The sequence below is a fragment of the Scleropages formosus genome, chromosome 21, assembly GCF_900964775.1.
Source record: "Scleropages formosus chromosome 21, fSclFor1.1, whole genome shotgun sequence".
Lineage (NCBI taxonomy): Eukaryota > Metazoa > Chordata > Actinopteri > Osteoglossiformes > Osteoglossidae > Scleropages > Scleropages formosus.
In genome coordinates, this window is record NC_041826.1 from 9,993,658 (window position 1) to 10,015,855 (window position 22,198).

At 46.9% G+C, this 22,198-nt stretch overlaps 4 protein-coding genes across 7 annotated transcripts; 1 reads left to right on the forward strand and 3 right to left on the reverse strand.

Moving 5' to 3' along the window:
• Nucleotides 1-699: 699 nt before the first annotated feature.
• On the forward strand, nt 700-5,124 carry gng3 (guanine nucleotide binding protein (G protein), gamma 3). The gene is made up of 3 exons (XM_018728893.2): nt 700-924; nt 2,731-2,830; nt 3,848-5,124. The coding sequence occupies exons 2-3, from the start codon at nt 2,732-2,734 to the stop codon at nt 3,974-3,976; spliced, it is 228 nt and encodes a 75-aa protein (XP_018584409.1). The 5' UTR covers nt 700-924; nt 2,731; the 3' UTR covers nt 3,977-5,124.
• An 84-nt stretch (nt 5,125-5,208) lies between these two features.
• Nucleotides 5,209-7,683, reverse strand: banf1 (barrier to autointegration nuclear assembly factor 1). 2 transcript variants are annotated; one of them, XM_018728803.1, is made up of 3 exons: nt 7,315-7,683; nt 6,074-6,237; nt 5,209-5,986 (listed from the first exon to the last, which is right to left on the reverse strand). In XM_018728803.1, exons 1-3 carry the CDS (start codon nt 7,670-7,672, stop codon nt 5,840-5,842), a joined length of 669 nt encoding a protein of 222 aa, XP_018584319.1. In that variant the 5' UTR covers nt 7,673-7,683; the 3' UTR covers nt 5,209-5,839. The 2 variants fall into 2 exon arrangements, with proteins under 2 accessions (XP_018584319.1, XP_018584318.1); XM_018728802.1 differs by having other exon boundaries at nt 5,209-6,237.
• A 14-nt stretch (nt 7,684-7,697) lies between these two features.
• sart1 (spliceosome associated factor 1, recruiter of U4/U6.U5 tri-snRNP) lies at nt 7,698-15,625 on the reverse strand. Its single transcript, XM_029247546.1, has 20 exons — nt 15,042-15,625; nt 14,638-14,695; nt 14,482-14,537; nt 13,905-14,031; nt 13,511-13,619; nt 13,316-13,393; nt 12,990-13,089; nt 12,483-12,622; nt 12,168-12,374; nt 11,907-12,013; nt 11,547-11,692; nt 11,011-11,135; nt 10,657-10,830; nt 10,161-10,271; nt 9,684-9,771; nt 9,391-9,481; nt 8,917-9,052; nt 8,708-8,797; nt 8,295-8,416; nt 7,698-7,904 (listed from the first exon to the last, which is right to left on the reverse strand). The coding sequence occupies exons 1-20, from the start codon at nt 15,388-15,390 to the stop codon at nt 7,886-7,888; spliced, it is 2,433 nt and encodes an 810-aa protein (XP_029103379.1). The 5' UTR covers nt 15,391-15,625; the 3' UTR covers nt 7,698-7,885.
• A 639-nt stretch (nt 15,626-16,264) lies between these two features.
• On the reverse strand, nt 16,265-21,492 carry LOC108920231 (N-acetyllactosaminide beta-1,3-N-acetylglucosaminyltransferase 2). 3 transcript variants are annotated; one of them, XM_018728841.2, is made up of 5 exons: nt 20,871-21,492; nt 20,562-20,625; nt 19,942-19,978; nt 19,259-19,416; nt 16,265-18,136 (listed from the first exon to the last, which is right to left on the reverse strand). In XM_018728841.2, the coding sequence occupies exon 5, from the start codon at nt 18,118-18,120 to the stop codon at nt 16,810-16,812; it is 1,311 nt and encodes a 436-aa protein (XP_018584357.2). In that variant the 5' UTR covers nt 18,121-18,136; nt 19,259-19,416; nt 19,942-19,978; nt 20,562-20,625; nt 20,871-21,492; the 3' UTR covers nt 16,265-16,809. The 3 variants fall into 3 exon arrangements, with proteins under 3 accessions (XP_018584357.2, XP_018584359.2, XP_018584360.2); XM_018728843.2 differs by lacking the exons at nt 19,259-19,416; nt 19,942-19,978; XM_018728844.2 differs by lacking the exons at nt 19,259-19,416; nt 19,942-19,978; nt 20,562-20,625 and having other exon boundaries at nt 21,437-21,470.
• Nucleotides 21,493-22,198: the final 706 nt, after the last annotated feature.

A 22,198-nucleotide genomic window follows, 5' to 3' on the forward strand; every position in this document is an offset into this window, starting at 1 on the left:
GGCCTGCTTTCTAGTGGGTCTGGGGTTCGAGTCCCACTTAGGGTGCCTTGCAATAGACTGGTTCCCCATCTGGGGTGTGAACCTTCCCCCTCCAGCCTTATACCCTGTGTTGCCGGGTTAGGCGCCGGTTCCCGGCGACCTGCTTGGGACAAGCGGTTTCAGACAGTGTGTGTGTGTGTTTGTATGCCTGCAACATTTGACATCATATACATCAATAAACGATGCTATATACAATGTTACAGGGTACTTTCCTCCAGGCCAGTGTGAGCCCCCTGTACAAGTCTCTTCTCAGCACGGGCCACAGAAAGATGCTCAGTGAGGAAGTGAAATAGGCTGAAAGACTGGCATGAGATGAGGAGGATCGCCCAGGGAGCACTGGTGTAACTGTGATATAGTTCAGTACAGATCAGATGGTGAGAGACTGCAGCAGTTCCCATGGCAACGGAGGAGAAAGGCGAGGGGGAGGGTAACCGATGAGGGTGATGCTCTCCCAGATGCTCCCAGAGCACACATGTAGACTGGCTGCATACGCACACACACACACAAAAGCAATAGAGGAACACTTACATACTAACACGCAGGGTGTGTGTTTTTGTGTGAATCTCTGCGTACGTGATTTACAGTCTAGGTTTCCTCTCCATAAACACCCCGAAGATGGTATAGCCTTGCTTGTACAAAAAATAAGAATACAGTAGCCCCCTCAGGCTCCTTGGAATAGTCCACTGACCACAAGGGGGGGGTTCTGTGTGTGTACCACGACAACGCTGTACACTGTACCACAGCAGGCAGGGTGCCGGTTAGCCTATTATCTCCATTGTGTCCGGGGGTGGGGTCAAGCTGAGCTGAAACATCCCAGAGGAAGAGGGACGGAGGGCGAGAGAGACAAGGAGGGAGCAACAGCATCGGGAAGAGAAGACGTCGAGGGTAAGGGGCAGGACAGGACCTGGAGGAAAGGGGGCCCCGACTGACACCACTGAGCCATTACACCTCTGCAGACGTGTCTTTCCCTGCATGTTACCTTCCTGCCTTCATTCCCGTTCTCCTTCCATCACTCCTTCATCACCTGTGACATCACAGCCTTGTTTCTGCCAGGGTGCTCTCACCGCTCAGCTCATCGTGGAGTTTTATTTCCGGAAGCTTCATTTACAGCTGCTCTGTACGAAACAGCACTGCTCATCTCCACCTATTTCGGTGCTAATCAGTTCCTCCGGGACCCCGGAGTCGTCTATGTGTGTGTGTGTGTGTGTATGGATGTCTGAACCAGCCTGGGCTTTGGGTGTGTGATCTCTGCGGGCGTGTGTGTTTAGTCAATCACAACTATCACGGTGGATGACATCATGTCATCCCAAATACAGTAGTGCTCTCAACTTGTGTTATTACTGGCAATATATGTAGCATTGTGGGGGTGCGGTGGCGCAGTGGGTTGAACCACAGTCCTGCTCTCTGGTGGGTCTGGGGTTCGAGTCCCGCTTGGGGTACCTTGCGACGGACTGGCGTCCCGTCCTGGGTGTGTCCCCACCCCCTCCGTCCTTACGCCCTGTGTTGCCGGGTAGGCTCCGGTTCCCCATGACCCCGTATGGGACAAGCGGTTCTGAAAATGAAATGAAATGAAAAATATGTGGCATTTAATTTGGTTTTTCCGGATGTACCATATAGGGGTGGAGCAAAGACCTGGACGGTGCCTTGCTGTCGAAGGATTCGCATTCGAATCCCTCCTCCTGGAGAAATACCTCGATCAAGTTATTTATCCTGAACTGATACAGTAAAAATTACCCAGCTGCACAAACGGGCAAAAAATTCAAAGTATCTTCACATGCAAACCTAACATTTGAAGTTGCTGTATGTATGTGTGTAAGTAGCTTTGGAGAAAAGTGTCAGCTAAATTAATACATGTAAATTGGGGGGTGATACGATGCATGAACCAGTGTGTGTAGCCCCCTCCGCTTATTGTTCACAAGTGATTTTCAACCAGAGCAGCAAGGTAACTCTGTGGTATAACTGGGGTATGTTTCTATAGTAACTGCGTCCCTGCACATGGACAGTGTGTGTGTTTACACAGTGTACAGCTATAGACATACAAGCCATCGTACTGCCGCGTACTTGTACGCGTGCTGTAAAATTACTGTGAAGCTACTTGGAAAGAAACCTTTTGAATTGTGTTTTCGGGAAGTTTAAAATCTTCTTTAGAGCGCAACACACTGATGGTAAATAGACTCATCAGCTTGTGCTGGATCTCCCATGAGGTGCTGGAGGCACAGTGCTCAGAGGGCTTGTCAGGTTTTTAGGGCCTATGAATGGGGGAAAAATTTTAAAAGAAGATAAAAAATAAGGAAAATTGGTGTAATCAGTCAGTGTTTACCCCTCTTCTGGCACATTTCAGATGAAAGTGCCAAAAATCCAGCCATGGTGAAAGGTCTGTAATCCGGGGTCCATATTTTCGGCCGCAGACTTTTATGTCATCGGTCTATATAAACCCATGTTTGTGTTTGAGTGGCACCACGAGCAGCGGGTCGGTACCTCGAATGAACAGTAATGAACAGAGTGAAGAAGCAAAATCTGATTCAGGGGAGCGACCGTTTATGGGCTGAACGCGCTTTTCCATTCACTCGCACTGTAACGGTTCAGGTCTGGTCATCGATACTCACCTTTGGTCCAGTCATCGATGCTGTTTTTATAGAGGTGCAGTTTGTACACATCTCAGAAGTGCTGTGTCCCTCCTCTCTGGGACAGGATGAAAGGAGACACACCAGTGAACAGCACCATGAGTGTGGGACAAGCAAGGAAGCTGGTGGAGCAGCTGAAGATCGAAGCCAGCATGTGCCGGATCAAGGTCAGAGGGGTCGCCGCTGCCCGTTCCGTGCGGCGCGTATTTCGATTTACACCCTTCCAATAATCCCCCCGGAAGGCCTCGCCACGCCGCGGAGGATGACTAGTGTACCGCGTGCGTTGCTCTGTCAGAGGATGATGGTGCTGAGACAGCAACCGTGGTGTCAACCATTCAGCCTTCACCCAGAATGGCTATAGCAGAACTTGATTGCGGCACAGCAGGTGTGTGGGTTGGGGGAGTGACCACGTGTGAGTTTGTATTAAAAAATATGAAACGCATCATGTAAGGAGCGAGAGGAGGTGTGGTGGCGCAGCGGGTTTGGCTGGGTCCTGCTCTCCGGTGTGTCTGGGGTTCAAGTCCCGCTTGGGGTGCTTTGTGACAGACTGGTGTCCCATCCTGGGTGAGTCCCCGGCCCTGCGTCCTGTGTTACTGGGTTAGGCTCCGGTTTGCCACGACCCCACTTGGGACAAGCGGTTTCAGACTGTGTGTGTGTGTGTGTGTGTGTGTGTGTGTGTGTGTAGGAGCACATAAGGATGCAAAACAGGAGCTTTGGGTGACACCTACATCCGCACCAGTCCGAGCTCCTGTTCTATGAGATGCTGATGCTGCACCTGACCCTCATCAGATGCGGCCAATATCCCTGCAGGTGGGCAGAGCTGTGCCGGCAGGCCGCTCCGGTGCAGTTACCCAACCAATGATTAACTGTGTTAATTAACTGGATGTTCTGCATCTGATAGGCAGGGAGGCATTTTGAAGGATATTTAACTACAAATTTTCGAATATTCATTTTCACGGTTGGTTCTCATTGAGGAATCCTGGCGACGGAGCGAGTCAAACAACCTGTTGCGCAGGACCTGCCCTACAGTTTTGGGATTTCATACTTTGACCGCTCATGTGAAAACTGAGTGCTCGTTCATTTTGCTCATATTTCTACTTATCTCAAGCTCCGTCGGGCTCGGCCAGGTGAAGCAGGGTGTGTCGCACGTTCCGACCCCCACCCATCTACCCGCCCCCTTCCAGGTGTCCAAGGCGGCGGCAGACCTGATGGCATACTGCGATGCCCACATCTGCGAGGACCCCCTCATCACCCCGGTGCCCACTTCAGAGAACCCCTTCAGGGAGAAGAAGTTCTTCTGTGCTCTCCTTTAAGGAGGGGGAGACCAGGAGCACGAGAGTGAGAGAGAACAGCGTGTGAAACTGATGCCGTTTGGATCGAACCACACACACACACACACATACACACGCACAGAGACACACAGCAATAACATGATGTGAGCCGAGTTTCCTCACTGACTACAACGACCCCAGGGCCGAAAGCAAAGCGGCCCATCCTAGGACATTACCCAGACGTTTACACTGTTTTTCCCATGTTGGTGTGTATGTTACAAGGGACACAGTCCACAAAGATGTAGCGGCGAAGAGGCACTTCCGTCCAACAACATCCAAGGGAAAAGTATATATATTTGACCAAAAAAACACCACTAAATTGGTGAGAACCACTTACAGAACTGTTCAAAGTCAGAGAGAGCACAATTAATTGGTAAAAATGAAAATTAAATCCATTCACTTAAAAAGAAATTCAAAAATTTTAGAATTTAAAACTTTAAAAAGTAAATTGAAAGGTTGTCAGAGAGGGAACTTATTGACAAACTGACAGTAATTTTCTGCAGTTGCTTGCAACTTAAATGATTATAACAGTCATTAAATCATTTTCATCTTTTTCATTATAAACAAGAACGGTCCTGTATGTATTTGGCCTTCATTTGGTCCAGCTGATAGAAAATCTGTTTCTTCTAGTATCTGGGCTCAAAAAACACATATGGCCCAAGGGTAAGGGCACAAAGGACTGCGCTGCTTGAAAGCCATCAGAGGAGGATGATCAGTCCCTCTCACACACACACACACACACACACACACACACACACACACACACACGGATGTACGCGCATGAACACTGCAGTAAAAGCACTCGAGCACCGCGGTGAACACGGATACCTTCAAAGGATGACGATTGGCAGCTTTCTTTATTGCGTGACGTTATTAATTTTGGCAGAACTGATGGAGCCCTTTAAGTCTCTCAGGGATTCCAGGTTAAAATAAAAACCCCTCGGTCAGGATTCGCTTCGCTCTTCAGGCCCCCTTGCAGCGTTCGCATAACTCACCGCTGCACTTAGCCGGAACATCTTGATTGATACGTGTATGTGTGTCTTAGCGTTGGTGGATTCACAGGTCAGAATAAACACTCCTTTCACTATCAGTTCATCTGTGGTTCTTTGAGCCATTTGTTACTATATTCCCAACAGCAGCACTGAAAATCTTGCTGGTGATTCAAAAAAAAAAAAAACCTTTTGTTTTTTACTGAAATAAAAGAAAGGAAAATGGTGTTTCCGGTCCTCACTTAGTCCATGTTACGCTGACGGCGGTCATGCTAGGTGTCCCAGCTGTCCAAAAGTGATCAATCCTCGAAAAAAGGACCATGAAGGAACAAAGCTACGAGCACTCCGGCTTACACACATACTCAATATGCTGAAACTCGTCTAAGAGGAGTGAATTCTTTCTGCTCACGGCACCCCGGGCTGCAGTTCAATCTTTATTAATCCCACACCTTTATTCAAGGCACTTTAGACAATGAATTTCCCGGTGATTTTCCTGTTTATCAGCGAGTTAGTTTTTACTGCATTATTTAAGGGTATGTACCTCGATCAGGCATACTAGAGCAGAAGGCAGGATTCAAACCAGAAACCTTCTAATTACAAAGCTTCAATCCTACACACTACAGCACCTGCTGAGATCACATTACTGAAAGGAGAGCGTGTGCATTTCAAAAAGGATTTTGAAGTGTAATTTTTTTTTTTTTAAAAAAAAAGCAAGCTTAGAATAGTTTTTTAAAGTTTAAATGGTTTGTTTTAAGTTGTGGGCATTGAACATGTGAATACGATAGGAGATCAGGGGTTAGAGGTCAGGGTTCAGAGGGAAGAGTCCAGGCACTTGGCAGCAGGGGAGAGGGTGTGTCTACAGGAAGGAGTAGCACCACTCCAGCAGAGCCGCGTAGCAGTCTTCCTGCTGCTTTCTGTTGGCGCCGCACGTCGACTTGAGCCACTCGCAGAAGAGCGCTTGGTTCTTCCTCAGCAGCAGGAATTGCCCGAGAATCATGCATGCCTGAGAGGGATTGGGGGAAAAGGCAGTCAGGGAGTGACGCCAAAACAGCAGCCCAAAAAACACACCCCACATCCGGAGGACAATCACCTTGTCGAAGCCCTTCTCCACCAGCCGTTCACCGAGCACCTTCCCGATTCCAGGCAGTACAAACACAGACTTGTGACCCAGGGGTTCTGCCACAAAGTCCCTGTGCTTCTTGGACGTCGATGTCATATTGCCCAGAGGGGCTGTGATTTTTGGGACAAACACAGCTGGAACCACAAGTCTGTTCATCATTTGTTTTGCTCTCAACTCCGAAGTTGCTTTTACAACTAAGTCACAGTGGGTATAAGCCCAGTAATATGATTTATGCGCTCTAAACATGTTTTCTAGAGCTACAATAACACTTTCTAGTATTTTTTATTAGCTTCAATCTACATTAAAGTTATTGAAACCAAAAATATTTCACCTCCACAAACTCCTAGTCAGTGCTGACTGATTGATCCCATCAATATGCTCAATGTTTGTCATCTTGACCCTGATCACTAACACTCGGAAACATCAGAAATGGGTTGTAAACACATTGCAACTGAGTTGAATTAGGTCAGTCCCACACTATTCTGTTTGGATGTTTTTCCCTCAAGGTACTTTCCCTACATTGCTCCAGTAAAATAATTATACAGCTGGGTAATTTCACTAAATTAATTTAGGGCAAGTACCTTGTTCAAAGATACTACAGCTGGAGGTGAGATTCAAAGCTGTGACCTCTGGGTCCAAAGGCAGCAGTTCTAACCACTACAATATCAGCTCTCCCTGATTTCTTTTAGTGTTCACAGTTCAGAACTTGTTTTACTCCACAGCACCCTGACTATAGGCAACCAAAAAGATGGCACTTCACAGGATAGTGGGAAATAACAGGTTTCGTTAAATTCCAAACAAATTATTTAAGCAGAAAATAGTTAACGCTGAAATCCTGTGATTCACAGAAACCATGTTCTGACACAACCAATACCAGTTCAGTGTTAGCTAGTTCATTCTAGCTAATCTACCGGATGTCTACTACTAAACAATAAAATTCAGCAAAATACAAAAATTTCATCCAAACAAAATACAAATTATCAGAAGTGCACTTCAAAATGTAACCTGTGAAACTAGCACCCTTGAGGGCAGAAAAGCTGATACCTTGCAGGGAGAACATCTGCAACTAAACCTTAACTCTGCTAGTAAACTACACTGAAAGAGAAAGATTTTCACATTAAATTACACAATTTCATATATTATTCAATTACGCTGAAATCTTTGTCAAACACTTGATGATAATGTATTTTTATAAAAGATTCAAGTCTCACCGTCAGCAAAAGCCACTGGGATGGTAATAAGACTACACCGGTTTGTGCCAAGAGGAAATGAAATCTGAGCATGCATGCACATGCACACAAACACAAAGATGTAGGGAAATAAGCCATTTGCCTGGACTTCTTTGGATGTTATCCCACCTTTTTTGGCTCTACTGCAGTTGGTTCTCTCAGCTGACTTTCCTCTGCTTGTTTTGGATTTAAAAAAAAAAAAAAACCCCATAATTCTCAGAAGGGCTACATGAGAAAACAAGCCTTCAGTTGATTCACTTCTTTGGAAGAAGTCCTGCTGCCACTCAAGCAGTTTCAAACCTGTTACCGCAAAATCCAAATCCCTTGAAACACACACCATGTAAAAAAAAAATGCCAGACAACACTACATTAAAGTTTTTTTAATGTCCATCAGAACTGCTGACATTCTAAACACAAATCTAATGAAAGCTTCTAAAAACCACTTACAGTGATGTAGCATGTAGGTATATTAAACCTTTTTGTTTTTAAAAAAAAAAAAAAAAAGAAAAGAAAAAACACACGCACACATCTCTGGTCCCTCCCTCGATCAGGTCTATTTGGTGATGGTGTTTCTGTAGAAAGGGGGGAAAAAAAAATATGTACATAAACCTTTCTATATACAGCAGCATAGACTGAATTATTAAGTGGCTATTATTAAAACATGAAATAAGAACACATGTATGAGTGAGTCCTGTCAGAGGTAGTCAGTTTCACTGTCCTGTTTGCTGAGACAGGGCTGAGAAGTAGTATTACTCACTGTTACAATTTGTTAGGAAAATTAAGCCAAAACATCTGTCCAGAAAATCTTATAATCTCAGTTCTGTCCCCAATTAGTAAACAGTGAATGTAAAGAGAACTAGACAGTTAATTTGGACCCTGAGCCATCTCAGGCCTCCTGAAGCCACGACCGCTACAGAGGAGAACACCAAGTAGTGGAAGATCGGTCAGTCGGTCCCACTCACGCGTTCATGCTCTTGCCGCTGCCACTCAGTACAATGTAGGGTGTCTTCTGGGACTTCTGCTTCTCCTGCAGTAGGGCCACGGTGCCCAGGGGAGTGTCACTGCTGCTCATCTTTTTCAGCAGCTGCGGGGGCGGGGAGACCGCAAACACGCATCATTACTACCCGGCAATCACAGCCCCTGCAAGTCTGGCGATGGCATTCCTACATACACTCCACAACAAAGCATCTGATCATCCCAAAGACAAAATGAGAAACTACAACACACCCGGTTCTGGGTTCATCCTATTCTGGTAAAGAGTAACTCTTTTTGCTGTTGGTGATGTATCTTTTAACAGTGAAGAACTACAGTGATTTTGCTAATGCAACCTTCATGTAAATCAGGTTTATGTATGCAGTTTATGACACAAACTAACCGCTTCCTCCTCCAGCTTCTTCATCCTCTTCTCAGTCTTCATCTTGCCAGAGCCCTTCCCATGGAAGCGGTGTGAGAGCTGCCGGAAAGCCTGGCAAAACGAGAGGACAAAATGGTCAGAAACAGACTGGTTTTGACCATGATAACAAACAGGCCTGCGACTGCTCATGGTTGCAGGTCATGAGGATGGCTGGCTATAGAGAAACTCACCTCTTTGGGGGTGAGTTTGCGTCCAGTGTCATCCACGTACTCGATCTTCACATCCGGCTTGTAGCTCTCCTTCTCCTTGAACTCCTGTGTAAAACCTCTGTACTCTTCCCTCCTGCTGTATTTGTCATCTATGGTCCTGGACAGTGAAAGAGAAACAGCTTAGCTCATCCTACACTCTGCTTCTTCACAACCGGCAGATGTGCTTACTCTGCAATAAGGTCAATATCTCCACAGACTGTGAGCAGTGAATTATTAAAAAGGTCATCAAGACCAGGACAGAACAATTAGCACAATAGCAAAAACATGTCCATAGGTTTTTGAGCGTGCAAAAATGTAACATTAAAAAGACTAATGAGTTTCATCTGAATGGGATGACTATTGGGACACATAATACAAAGGAAATCCGCTTTCACAGCATTTGGACCAATGAATGAACTTTAGTTTTCATTTTTTTCCACAGATGGAGATACTCACATCTTATCTTCAATGCAATAATTTTCATTGTGCAAGGTGCCTTTTGGGGCTCGAACCCGAGCCACTTTCTGCATTTGAGTATCCAACAGGCCTGAGAGAGGGGAAGATATATTTAAAATATAAAGAGAAAATGTTCTAATAAGTTAGAAAGTATCCTAAATAATGTTCATTAAAAAAGTATATTTAGTCTCAATTTAAATACACTATATTAAAATGTATATTTGTGTGTTTTACTGAAGGCTAGGATGGGCTCTTCCCATCTGATCAGCCCCAGAATGCCCTGACACACCCACCTTTATTCTTGCATAGCTGCAAAGCAGCTGCCAGGCCTGAGTTGACAATCGGCTCTTCGTCAAGAATAGTGGTGGAGGCTGCAGAGAACTGTGGGGGACAGAACAGCAATCAGGATAACATTTCCACCACAGTAAATACGTATCAGTTACTGAACAGTGAACTGATCTCACTGATGACCCCTCTTACCCATTAGAAGTGTTTATTTTCATAAGCTGTTGTAGCAGTTTTTCACTGTACTGCACCCTGTCACAAAATGAATTACCTGATGTAACTCGCACTACTTATCCTATCTGCCCAACTAGTTCTGTAGTGGGAGCAGACCAAGTAGTACCATACTGTAGTACCCTTGAGTATGGTACCTATAGCTGAGTGACATTTAAATGGGAACCTGTCAGATTTTAAGTCAGTTTCCCAAGTATTTACAACCTGTGCACATCAGCAGCTCTGACCTCTCTAAACATAAATGAGACTCTTACATCTGGTTGTTTCTGCTCCTCATCCAGGTTCACCGTGCTCCAGCCCATGTTCTCATCCATCTCTGAGTCGGACCCACCAGCACCCTCCTTCTCCTCCTCTTGTTCAAAGTCCTGAAACACAGAGCACCACCCCACAAACACAATTACATAGTTGACAAGACACAGCTGCTGCTTCCACATCTGCACATTTGCATAGGGTCTTGGTTGGCACTTTACCACATCTGAAAATGGGTAAATTACCTCACCTGATGGACCCCAGTACTGACCAACCCCCAACATTGTGTTTTTTTTTTTTTTTAAATAGCATTGGATGGTGGCTTTCCAGTACCAGGATTGCCTACCACTGCGGTACACCAGCCATATCATTCAAATAACTAATCAAATAACTGCATTCTTGTGACGCAGTGAACGAGGAGAACCCTAAACAGGACACCATAATCTCCCAGTCACCGGTCCACTGTGACCACTGGTGTGTATGCGCCAGTGTAGTACTCGCCATGATTTCCTCACGGTCCTCACGATTTCCCGACAGTCCGTAGGTGGGAATGTCCCCCAGTGTGCGGCAGAACTCAGAGGTGGCATTAAAAACTATGTTGCTCCTCCCTTCAGGGTCGTCGTCCCCGTCCCCATCTCTGCCTTCCCCTCCGAGGCGTTTGATCTGCTCAGCCACCTGTACGGAGGGAACAGAAAGGGAAAAGGACGGTGCGAAAAAGATGAAGAGACTGCAACAGAGGAGTTTAAGAAAGCCTGAAGAATGAAAATAAGACAAGTGAACACGGTTAACTTGCACCGTTCTGCTTTGAGCCACTGTGAAAGAGAAGGGTGCGTGTGGCTGCCCTAGGAAACGCACCTTCTCCCCAGAATCCCGCAGGAGCTGCTTCTGCCTCAGCTTGCGCTGCTTCTCCAGCTGTTTCTGCAGCTCCTGCTCAACCTCGTCCTCCTCCAGAGCCACCGAGTCCACTGTGGGGGCATCCTCTGAGTGATCGAGGGGGGAAAGGGGCATGCTTTCAGAAAGAACCTAAGGCAGAACTGGGGCCATTATGGTCAAGAACAAAAGCTCAGATTAAGTGCAACACATGCAAACCTCAAAGCAACACCCCAGTTACTGTATTTTTCATGGCACAAGGATGCTTTTTTGAAAGTGACTTACAACTTTATTCATTTATAAAGCACAATATTTTACTGAAACAACTGATTACAACTGAATGCTGGACTTTGAACCATCAACCCTCTGGCTACAAGTTCCTGCCCTTAACTGCAATGTTGCTTGGTCCATAAGTTACAAATCAGTGTAAAACAAGAAAAATACTAAGAATATTAAAAATGAGACGCATATGTTTGCCATGACTGAAAATGAGAAACTGAAGAGGTGATCATAGGTCTCACCATCATCATCGCTGATTTCCATGTCTTCCACCCGGTTGTCATCCGATTTCTGGATCACATCACTCTGCGCATTTGCTTCCGGAAGATTCTCCTGTTTGTTGTCCTGTCCCTCCTCCTCAACCTTCCGCAGGCCTCGGCCACGGGCCCTGACAGAAGCATGTAATAATTTTTATTTTTTTTTTCCATAAATAAAGATTAAGGTTTAAAGGACCTGTAAACGGACACACTGCTGCATCTACAGTACAGCGTGTGCATTAAATCGTAAATAAAAGTGCAACAGTGGCAACATTCCTCCACTACAAGCTCACACGCTGCCGCACCATCAGCACAGAGGGTGAACACATGTGCACAACAGAATACCTGGAGCCAAAGTCAGAGTTGCGAGTGTCATCGACGAGGTCCTCCACCTTCACGGCCTTTTCCTTCTTCCTGACCTTTACGCGTCGCTTCGTCTTCTTGAAGCTCACCTGCAGCAGGGGCGCCAGACGCCATGGAGGCCAGTCGTTATTTCTTTCCCCCATTACTGTTTAGTGGAAATTACACAGATATTTTACTAAAGCTAAACAGCATTCTAACAGCTGCAGGGCTGGACCCCTGGCCTATTCTTATCTCAGTCCTCACCATCTCCTGCGGCGTGTAGTACTCAGAGGCCAAGGTGAGGGTGGGCACCTCCAGGCTCTGTGCCTGGTTCCGCAGCGTTTCACGGATGGCATGCAGCTCACGCTCTCGCTCCCCATCTGCGCAACCGCCCTCATTCAGACGAAAACTTTTCTTCTTTTCTCCCTCGATCTCCTCGTCGTACTTGGACAACACGGACCGCGACTTGAACTGAATGGGAACCAAAATGAGAAATTTTGTCACTAAAATGTAGCAGCTTAGAGTGCTGGAACAGTTCTACAGAACGGTGATTCTCAGCGTAATGGGACCTCCACCTACCGTAACCATGTCATCCACACTCTCCTCTTCGTAGGGCATATAATCAGGCTTTTTCTTTTTCAGCTCTACATTCTTCTCCGCCTTCTCTCTGTCCACGAGCCCCACATTCACCAGGACATCCTCCTTCTCGTCGAGAACTCCTGGAACAGGTTCAGAGGGAAGGCAGAGTGAGACTCACACTAACATGAATAAGAAGAGCAAAAGTCTCTCCTCTCAACCCTTGTGACAAAACCAGAGATGAGACAGAAGGGAACATAAGCTCCTGAAACTCAGCTATTCATTGATGTCCACTCTAGAGGATATCAATCTTATGTTTATCAACCAAACTGTACATACTATAATGCTGAGTCCCAATCCAACTTTTAAAGGACGTTCAATGTTTTTAAATTACATCACTTATTTAGTTGTGGAGCTTGGGCTACTCCTTACACAACCTAAAAATTTATCCAAAAGCTTTTTTTGGGTCTCAAGTAATAAAGCAAGACAGAAAGACACACACAACCCAACCTTTGTCTTCAAGAGTGAGGATAACAGTCTCTCCCTCCTGGAAGGAGTCTATTTGGTGCTGTACTGTGAGTCCTTTCAGGTCCTTTGCAGTGTAGGCTGCCTATAGCAGCAGAAGAGCAGAGCAAAGGAAAACACACTAAATTTACAGCATGAAACACAGCCAAACAAGTGTATCCAACAGGAGGAGCAGAAGATAAACACAATACCTTAAAATTTTCCCCACTGATTCCAATTACAACAAAAACACTTGCCATCTTAACCTCCCGCCACTGCTCAGAGAGTTAACTATGGATAGATAACTGCACCACCTGTATCCACAGACTGACCTGTCTGGCTTGTACAAACTCCTGCTCGACCAGGTTGCTCACGCCAAACTCCTCATCCATCTCCTCCAACAGCTTGGCCTTGAGGGAGAACAAAGAACACAGATGAAGGTGAACGAAAAGCCAGAAGAGGCAGAACATGAGAGAGAACAACTATGAAAACTTGTCTTCATCTCCTGCTCCTCCTTGTCCCCTCACCCTTTTTTCAGCCATCTCTTTCTCTCGGGCCAGTTTGCGACTCCTCTCCACCCAGGCTGCAGTGTCGTCCAGCCAGGCATCATCTTCCTCTCCCAGTGTCTTCACCATCCTGAAGGACAGAAGACATGTCACTTTTCCCACAGGCTATCAGAAGGGAGGCTCCCAGAATCTGCACCATGCAACAGCAATTTGTAAATGTCAATTTTGTCATTTCTTATTCACTAATTTGTTGGGTATAACCGTGTAGCTTTTTGTCTTATTTTCATGCGTAATGTTGCTGTGAGTGAATTTCCGTGGAGGGATTAAAAAGTGCTATCCTAACCCATCTTGTGCTCATATTATGTGCTCTCGAGGACAAGAAGTCTCACAAGAAGTTTCCCTCCATCAAACTCACCCCAGTTTCTGGTTCAGGAGACGCTTCTCCTTGAGGGCGGCCAACTTCTCCCTCATCTCCTTCTGCTGCTTGATCACGCTGGGGTTTATCACCTCCGCAACTACAGGTTCCTCCTTGGTACCTGTCTCTAAGGAAAGAGACAGAGGAAGAATAAGAGACTTTCAGAATTATTCCCTCCCACACCTCTTATTCTTCAGCCCTCAGAATAAATAATTTAACATTCAAAACTGGGGTCCCAGACAAGGTACATGTTAAATTAGGCACTGCAATGGGACAGTTTATGACATTTTCCTGGAAATCAGAATGTCACTGGTTTGAAAACCCTCTCCAAATGTAGTACCCTTGACCAGTTCTTTCCCTGAACTGATACAGTGAGAACACCTTGCTGTATAAATAATAAAAACATTGTAAGCTGTCTTGGATAAAGCAGTGAAATGAATAAAAATTGATAATCTTCATCCTTTCAGATTCCACTGAAAAACTTGCAAAGGAAATGATAAATAATGATATTAAGATTTAAAAAAAGGACCTCTAAATACTACATGTCTATAGGTGGAGGCACATCTGACAATCTCACCTTTCTTGCTCTCATTGAGCTCCAGTGGTTTTAGGCCCAGTTTGGCCCTCAGCTTGCTGTGTACAGAAGACAAGAAAAAGTCAATCAGGACGGACACACACACACACACACATACACACACCATCCTCCAACCCCTGCCTCTTTCCCCTGACTCACTTGGTCTCTTCAATGCTGAGAGATGCTTCTCCTCCTCCGCCAGATTTTGAGGTGGTAGCTGAAGACAGGAGACACCGGGGTAAACGCAGTGAAAGGCCAGCTGTCGTGTTCCTCACATAAATAGGGAGCTACTTGAGTGATCCCAGTGGGTGACAAACTCCCTCTGTCCCTCAAAGCTGCTGAATCCCTCCCAGCACTGAAGAAGCGTGTCAAACATTTCAGATCCATTTCCCTTCTTACAGCTACATAAAATGAGTTCAACAGCAACACCATGTACTTGGTATCTATTACTTGCCATTTGAATTTCACAAGCTGTGTCAGTAATCCTATGTCTGCGTCTAAAGCTCTTTCTCTGTTACTTTGACCGACTGATCATGACACATTCGGTTCGCTCGGAGACCCACCACCCGAGGCCGAGCTCTCCTCATAGGCGCTGTCCACCTTCTCCTTCTTGATGCGCGGCTCCGCGGCGCTCCGCTCGCTCTTGCCGCGGCTCTCCGCCGGCGGCTTGTCCTTCTCAGCGCCGCGGCTGCCGCGCTCCCGCGACCTGGACCGCTTCCTCTTGTCGCGCTCGCGGGTCCCGGCGTCCCGCTCCTTCTCCCGCTCCTTGTCCTTCTCCTTGTCCTTCTCCTTCTCCTTGTCCCGCTCCCGCTCCTTGTCGCGGTCCTTGTGCCGGTGCTTCTTGTGCTCCCGGTGCCGCTCCTCGGCGTCCCGCTCGCGGCCCTTTTCCTTGTGCTTCTTCGACGAGCCCATTTTTCACCGCTCGCTTCTCTTCCAAAACACTACGGGCTAAATCACACAGAAACGCTACCCGATTTAATTTTTTAAACAAACAAGCCACGTATTAAACGCTGAATCCCATTTCGAGGCCCGTAACACTTCCGTGTTCTCGTTTATAACGACTGAAATATTACAGTAAAACAAGTACGACACTACGACAACAACCTCTTAACGCAGCCAGCACGCACTACCGACCTCTGACCTTTACTTCTGCTTCCTGGTTCAACAGGAAACAGCGCCGCTGGTGGTGAGGAGTGGCACTGCTCCTTCCTTTGTTTAAACACCCTTCCCTGGTTTCTAAACGGTTCATGAACTCACAATAGCAGAGCATTAATTCCGTTTCCTGCTGGTTGACGGTAGCTGGCGTCTCGTATTTTTCGAAACAGCGCCCCCAGGTGGCCGACATCGGCACGCACCCGTTCTTTCGTTTAGAACAGCGCACCCTGCTGGTAGAGATTGAAAATGCCGTTGATTTTCTGCAAAGAAGATTCAAATCCAGCGAAACTGATTTTACAGCTTGTATAAATATTAAGAAAGAATGCGTTACCAGATTCTTTGAAACATCGAAGGCTACTTTATCGAGAATTCGGACCTGTACGCATATGTCATTTTTTTAAAACAAAAATTCAGATAACGAGGTACCAGGTCACACTTACGAGGACAAACAGTTGAATTTAGTGAACTTTACTGGCATGATGGTGAAAAATACAGAACGCGCTCATTTATTCACTATCAATAACTGTATGTGATGCTCTGATGGGCTAAAGGCACTTCTAAGTCATCTGGAGAAAAGCAAAATTTATGAATATGAAAATGAATAAGCCACACACACACAGTGAGTCGGCGGAACAGAATTTTTATTCCTCCAACATCCACTGCAGTAAAACCAGAAACAGCTCTGGAAAATTTTAACAAACACTTTTTTGTTATGCTTCTACCCACAAATAAAGAATTCTTACCAAAAAATCTTTAGCTGCATTTATGAGTTAAGTTATAAACTGTTGAACAAGCAAATTAACAAGGATGAAGGTTCCAAGATGGTTTAGAATAAACAACATTCTCGTCACTGTTCTACGGACAACTGATATTTCATATGTTAAATGAAAAAGGTGCTCTTCACACGGAGTCGTCTGACACACACACACACACACACACACACGTCACACCGCCGGTCCCTTATAGACAACACGACGCGTTTGGTTCACTTCCATTTGTGCGACCCCAGTGAACCCGACCTTCACACGCTGCGGAGTGCCGGGCAAGGAGGTGCTCGGTGTGTCTGTCTACACTCCTCTGTCATGGGGTCGATGTCTTCGGTCCTTGGTCCCGTTTCAGGGACACGGTTCCTTTGGGTCCAGACGCCCCCGACCCTCGTCGCGTCTCTCGGAGCTCCTAGCAGGGGGGCGGCGGCGTCTGCAGCTCAGACCACAGTCTGAGCACCTCCTTGGGGGTTCGTTTGTGGACCAGGAGGACAGAATGATAGGCACAGGTCTTACCGCGGTCCTCTTCTGGGAGGTCAAAGGTCATGAACCCTGGGTGGTGCGTGGGGGAGATGCCCAGCCTGTGCAGGCACATGCCCACGTAGACGTCGTCGATTGGGAAGAGGAGCACCCTGTGGGACACCTCCCTGAGATGCAGCGCCAGCTCTCCCGAGTACACCACCCCTCCCCCGCCGGCGTACGCGGGATACGACCCCTTGTAAAAGCTCTCGGGGATGTAGTACTTGTCGGACGGCTGGCGGTTCGGGAACGCGTTGCTGATCACGTCCCCCACGACGAAGTCCCACGCGCCCCCGGTGCCATTGAGGCGTTCCTCCTCCAGCTGGCGCAGGTAGTCAAGGAGGGTGCGCGTGCGCAGGAAGACGTCGTCGTCGCCCTTGAAGACGAATCGCGCGCGAGGGCAGTTGGCCGAGAACCAGCGCCAGAACAGGACGTCCTTCAGGGTCAGGTTGAAGAAGGTGTCCCTGAAGTCCCACTGCAGGATGTCGCCGTGCCGCCGGCTTTCCACCTCCAGCAGCTCCCCCAGCTCGGGGTGGACCCCCGTGGAGCCATCCTGCCTGCCCAGGAGGAAGACGGTACGCACGAGTCCTCCCGGGCCCCCCGCCTCTCCCTTCACCCACCCGGACGCCCCCCACGTCTGCCGGATGGCCTGCCTGCTCTCGAAGTTGGGCGTCTGAGACTTGACGGCGATGAGCAGCGCGGGTCCCTCCCCGGCACCACCCTCACCGCACAACCCGGGCTGGTTCAGCATTAGCGGGTACTCGGTGCAATGCATGGAGAGGACAAAGTCCCGCATCTGATCCGGGAATGAGTCAAAGTCCGGGAGGTGGGGTACCCAGCTCCGGTCAAGGCCACACGCGGGGACGCCGTCCTGGGGTCGCGCCTCCACGGGTGGGTTCAGCCCCTTCGCCACGCTGCTGTCGTTGCCCCTCAGTATGGGGTTATGCAGGCGGTCCCGCGGGTGCTGGAGATGGTTCCACAGGGCGCCGCTGTCCAGTCGCAGGTTCCAGAAGGGATGCAGCGGGTGGGCGGCGAGCTCGGCAGAGTTGGAGGAGGCCCCCGGGGCCACGAAGTGTACAGGCACCTCTGAGGGGTGGTAGGATATGATGACGAAGATGGACACAACCACGTAGATGAGCAGGTGCCCCACCATGAGGCACAGCATGAGACACAGGCACAGCAGTCTGCCAAGGCTACGAGCCATTGGCTGCGGGCGTCACCTGACACAGAGGGCGGGGGGATGAGGACAAAGGGGAGGGCAGGGGATACAAGGCATTACAACACAATCTGAACTCATTCACGATAAAGGTTCCTTGATTTATTCACTCAGCCATTCTTCATCAATAACCACATGTCCAGAGCAGGGTCAGCGTCAACTTGAGTCTATCCTGGAGAAACACGGCACGAGGCAGGGGACAGCATGGATGAAAATAACAGTCCATCAGAGCGCAATCACACACACTCATTCGCTCACACACATACTAAGAGAAATCTGGAGTCGCCAGTTCACCCAAAGCAAGTGTTTGGGCTGTGGGAGGAAACCAGAGCATCTGAACACGGGCAGAACATGCAAACTTCACAAAGTCTGAGCCAGAATGAAACCCACATCCAGGAGCTGGGAGGTACCAGTGTGACCCACTGTGCCAGCAGGCTACAGTGGGGTGGCACGGTGACACAGCGAGCACTGCTGCTCTCTGACAGCACCTGGGTGGTGTGAGAGGACATGGGCTCAGTCCCCACTCAGTCTGTGTGGAGTTTGCATGTTCTCCCCGTGTCTGTGTGGGTTTTCTCCTACAGTCCAAAGACATGCTATTCAGGTTCCCCATAGTGTGTGAGTGACGAAGTGTGTGTGTTCCACTGATGCATGGATGAGTGACCCGTTGTAAGCAGTGTATCTAGCAGTGTAAGTCTTTGGGTGCTCTGGTTTCCTCCCACACTCCAAAGACATGCTGTTCAGGTTCCCCCAGAGTGTGTTCCACTGATGTATGGATGAGTGACCCGTTGTAAGCAGTGTATCTAGCAGTGTAAGACACCTCGCTGAATAAGGTGTGTGGGCTTTTAACACTACATAGAGTTCACTGGAAGTCGTGTTGGAGAAAAGCATCTGCTAAATAAATAAATGTAAATGTACACTACGATTTCCAGTAACACTAACAGCAGAGGTATGTATTTGCTACAGGTATTGTAATGATTAAAGACTTGGATCCTTTCAGATCCTGGGCGTGACCCAACATGCGAAGCCACAAGCTCTGGTCGCTAAGTAACTGGAATAATACTCATAGGCAACATTGAATGGCAGCTGCATTGGTAGGAAATACGTAATTCGCTTGTCTCTCTCGTACCGTAGTCCAAGAGTCAAGGAGCTCCGGGCATCACAGTCCCAAGCCTGTCTCCAAGAGCAACTGTCTCTGCAGAGCGACTCCTTGGGTGCCTTGTTATCCACATCTGCTCACGGAGGAGCCCACTGAGGAGGACCGGAGCCCAAGGCGTTTACACCGTGCTTTAATGAACACACATACACACGCAGGAGCTGGTAAACAACACTGTAACCATGGTCCACGAGGGGAGGAACATACGCTTTATGTACTTTGCACAGTTCTTTATCTCCCGTGTCTGGGCATTGAAATTAGCCGAGCTTCATTATGGTGAATAACTATGAATGTTGTTAGTCACTACTTTTTGGTACTTTTTCATTATTCTGTTGACAGTTAAGGGTGGCATAACAGGTAACACTGGTGCCTCACAGCTCCTGCGCTGTGCCTTCAGCCATAGGTTTGAATCCAATTTAGTCTGTGTGGACTTTGCATGTTCTCCCTGTGTTTATATGGGTTTTGTCCTGGTGCTCTGGTTTCCTCCCACAGTCCAAAGGCACGCAGTTCAGGTGGATTGGTGACGTCAAATTGCCCTTTGTGTGTATGTGTGTGTGTGTGTGTGTGTGTGTGTGTGTGTGTGTGTGTGTGTGAGAGAGAGAGAGATTCTCCTGTAGTGGGCTGGTGTCTTGTTCGTTGTGTGCCCTGCTTCACACCTTATTTTTCCAGGATAGGCTCCACACCACCACAGCCCTGCATTAGAAGAAGCAGTTACTGATAATGGATCAGCAAATACTGACAAACACCTTCACAGACTTTTCCCTGAAAACTGATTCTAAGACAAATATCAGATGATCTAAGTAAAAATGAAACACAGTAACAGTGATTCCTTCTGAAAGCCTGCAAAGCGGGGTTCAGCACCTGTGCCCTCCGTGATTTTTCCATCGCAATATTCATGTTTCAGCTTCCAGAACATATTTGCATTGCATACAACATCATTGATATTCCGGTAGGGAAAATACTGGGTCCTGGAAGACTGCATGGAAATGAGTCGTCCGAGTTTCATATCGACAATAATATATAATAAACTGCTACGTTTATTAGATCATTTTCGTTGTAATGGCATATTTACAGCTAACACTGATGAGGTGTGCGTGTGCGCCACGCGCCAAATGTAAACTTAACTAAGAAATTTCCACTCGCTCCATTTATTTATTTCAGTGATCATGAAATGATGATGTTGCCTCTCAGTCCTTTATTGTCCGCACGAACTGCGGTCTATTATCATATATTTTACCATTCGCTCGAGAATTTAAATCATGTAAAATTCGCTTACTTTGAAGGCGGATATTTCTGTTCTTTCCGTCCTTTGATGTCGGAGCGCTTCCTTTGTCTTTGATCTTCGGCGATTTTCACAAAAGTCACACAGTTTGTCCGAAAACGGAGTCATGTCCGAAAGCGAGAAGAGCGACAAGACGAGTTCGGATCGGTTCGGAACAAAAATGGGCCAACATGATTTACTTAAATTAAAAATATTCCCAACAAGCAGTCAGATCGAGATCGAAGCAACTCCAAAATCATCCGAGATGACGATTCAAGAAAGGAAATAAATTCACTTAAAGCGCGAAGCCATGATGATGATTACCTGTTGCGCAGGACACTGTGATGCGGACACCCGTGGACACCCGTGGACCTCCCGCGGACACCAGTCCCAGCTGTCGCGCGCGCATGTGCTCGAGATGGGACCGGACACGCGCTCAGGCTCAGACACCTGACCACCTGCGCTCCCCGCGAATGCAAATTTCCGTGTTCCGACTCGCGTGTCGTGTGTGTGTGTTTTCAGGAATAAGCACGAGAAGTGTCATTTAAACACTCCTTACACACACATGAAAAGTGCAGATTTTAATCCCATATGAATATTATAGGCATGTCGTCTCACGTCACACATGTGATGAGCTCGAATCAGATGATCAACTGACACATATTCATATTCCACTCACTGGCACTGCAACCGAAAGGTACAAAAACTAATTTGAAGTACCGTGGAACCTCGGAACTTGAACTTAATTCGTTCCAGAAGGGCGTTCGAGTTCCGAAAAGTTCGAGTTCTTAATCAGTTTTTCCCATATGATATGAAATAATGTAAATTTTTGGATTAATCCGTTCCAGACACCCAAATGATTGCCTGTTTAAACCTATAAACATACATACCTGATGCTAAAACCATAAACAAAAAGTGTAAAACCCATAAATACATGAAATAAACTCCGCGAGTTTTCAGGCAAGACTGACTCGTACCGAGTCGTACGCGTCATACACACCCTTTGTTTTACAGGAAAAAGAGGCGTCACGTGTCCGACAGGTTTTAGCCTGAAAGGTTCATCGGTTCGAGATCCGAGGTTCCATTATAATTTAGAATTATTTTTTAAAATATTTTACTAAACATGTCTAGTTTTTTGGAGTACTTTAAGGCATTTTGCATCATTCCATCAGAATAGTAACCTAAAAAAAGCAAGTGTTGTCCATCTGCTGTTAATAACAACTACATTAAGAGCTTCAGAATTTAAGATGCATCATGGCACCAATATGATTCAATATCATTAACATTTTTTAGCTGATTGCTTTGTCCATGGTCACTTACAGTGTTAATTAGCTTCACTATGATTTACCCATGTATACAGCAGGCTACAGTCTACCGTATCTCCACGGGGTAAGGGTCGTGTAAGATGCTAGAGCAGGGCAGGGGTTCAAACCCAGCACCTTCAGATTGCTAGCAGAGAGCCCTAACCTCTACAATTCCAAAACCTCGTACCTTGATTTACACAAGGCAAATCAGGCTGATCTCAAGCTACAATAGCAGAAGTACTCATACACTGCGAACACTGGTTCCTCCATGTGAAGGGTATTAAAATTAACAATAATTTCACTTTGTGAATGAAATTGCTTTGATGGGTTATTATATGACAGTGTACA

What these genes read in the sequence shown, in the direction of transcription:
- gng3 (XM_018728893.2), top strand. Translation starts at nt 2,732, where the DNA reads ATGAAAGGAGACACACCAGTGAACAGCACCATGAGTGTGGGACAAGCA. An exon ending in CCAGCATGTGCCGGATCAAG is followed by an intron (nt 2,831 to 3,847) that starts GTCAGAGGGGTC and finishes GCCCCCTTCCAG; the next exon opens with GTGTCCAAGGCGGCGGCAGA.
- banf1 (XM_018728802.1), bottom strand. Translation starts at nt 7,672, where the DNA reads ATGGTGTGTGTTTCAAGGGATTTGGATTTTGCGGTAACAGGTTTGAAA. An exon ending in CCCAGTGGCTTTTGCTGACG is followed by an intron (nt 6,238 to 7,314) that starts GTGAGACTTGAA and finishes TTGTGGTTCCAG; the next exon opens with CTGTGTTTGTCCCAAAAATC.
- sart1 (XM_029247546.1), bottom strand. Translation starts at nt 15,390, where the DNA reads ATGGGCTCGTCGAAGAAGCACAAGGAAAAGGGCCGCGAGCGGGACGCC. An exon ending in GGAGAGCTCGGCCTCGGGTG is followed by an intron (nt 14,696 to 15,041) that starts GTGGGTCTCCGA and finishes TCCTGTCTTCAG; the next exon opens with CTACCACCTCAAAATCTGGC. An exon ending in GTGTGGATGACATGGTTACG is followed by an intron (nt 12,375 to 12,482) that starts GTAGGTGGAGGT and finishes GTTCCCATTCAG; the next exon opens with TTCAAGTCGCGGTCCGTGTT.
- LOC108920231 (XM_018728843.2), bottom strand. Translation starts at nt 18,120, where the DNA reads ATGGCTCGTAGCCTTGGCAGACTGCTGTGCCTGTGTCTCATGCTGTGC.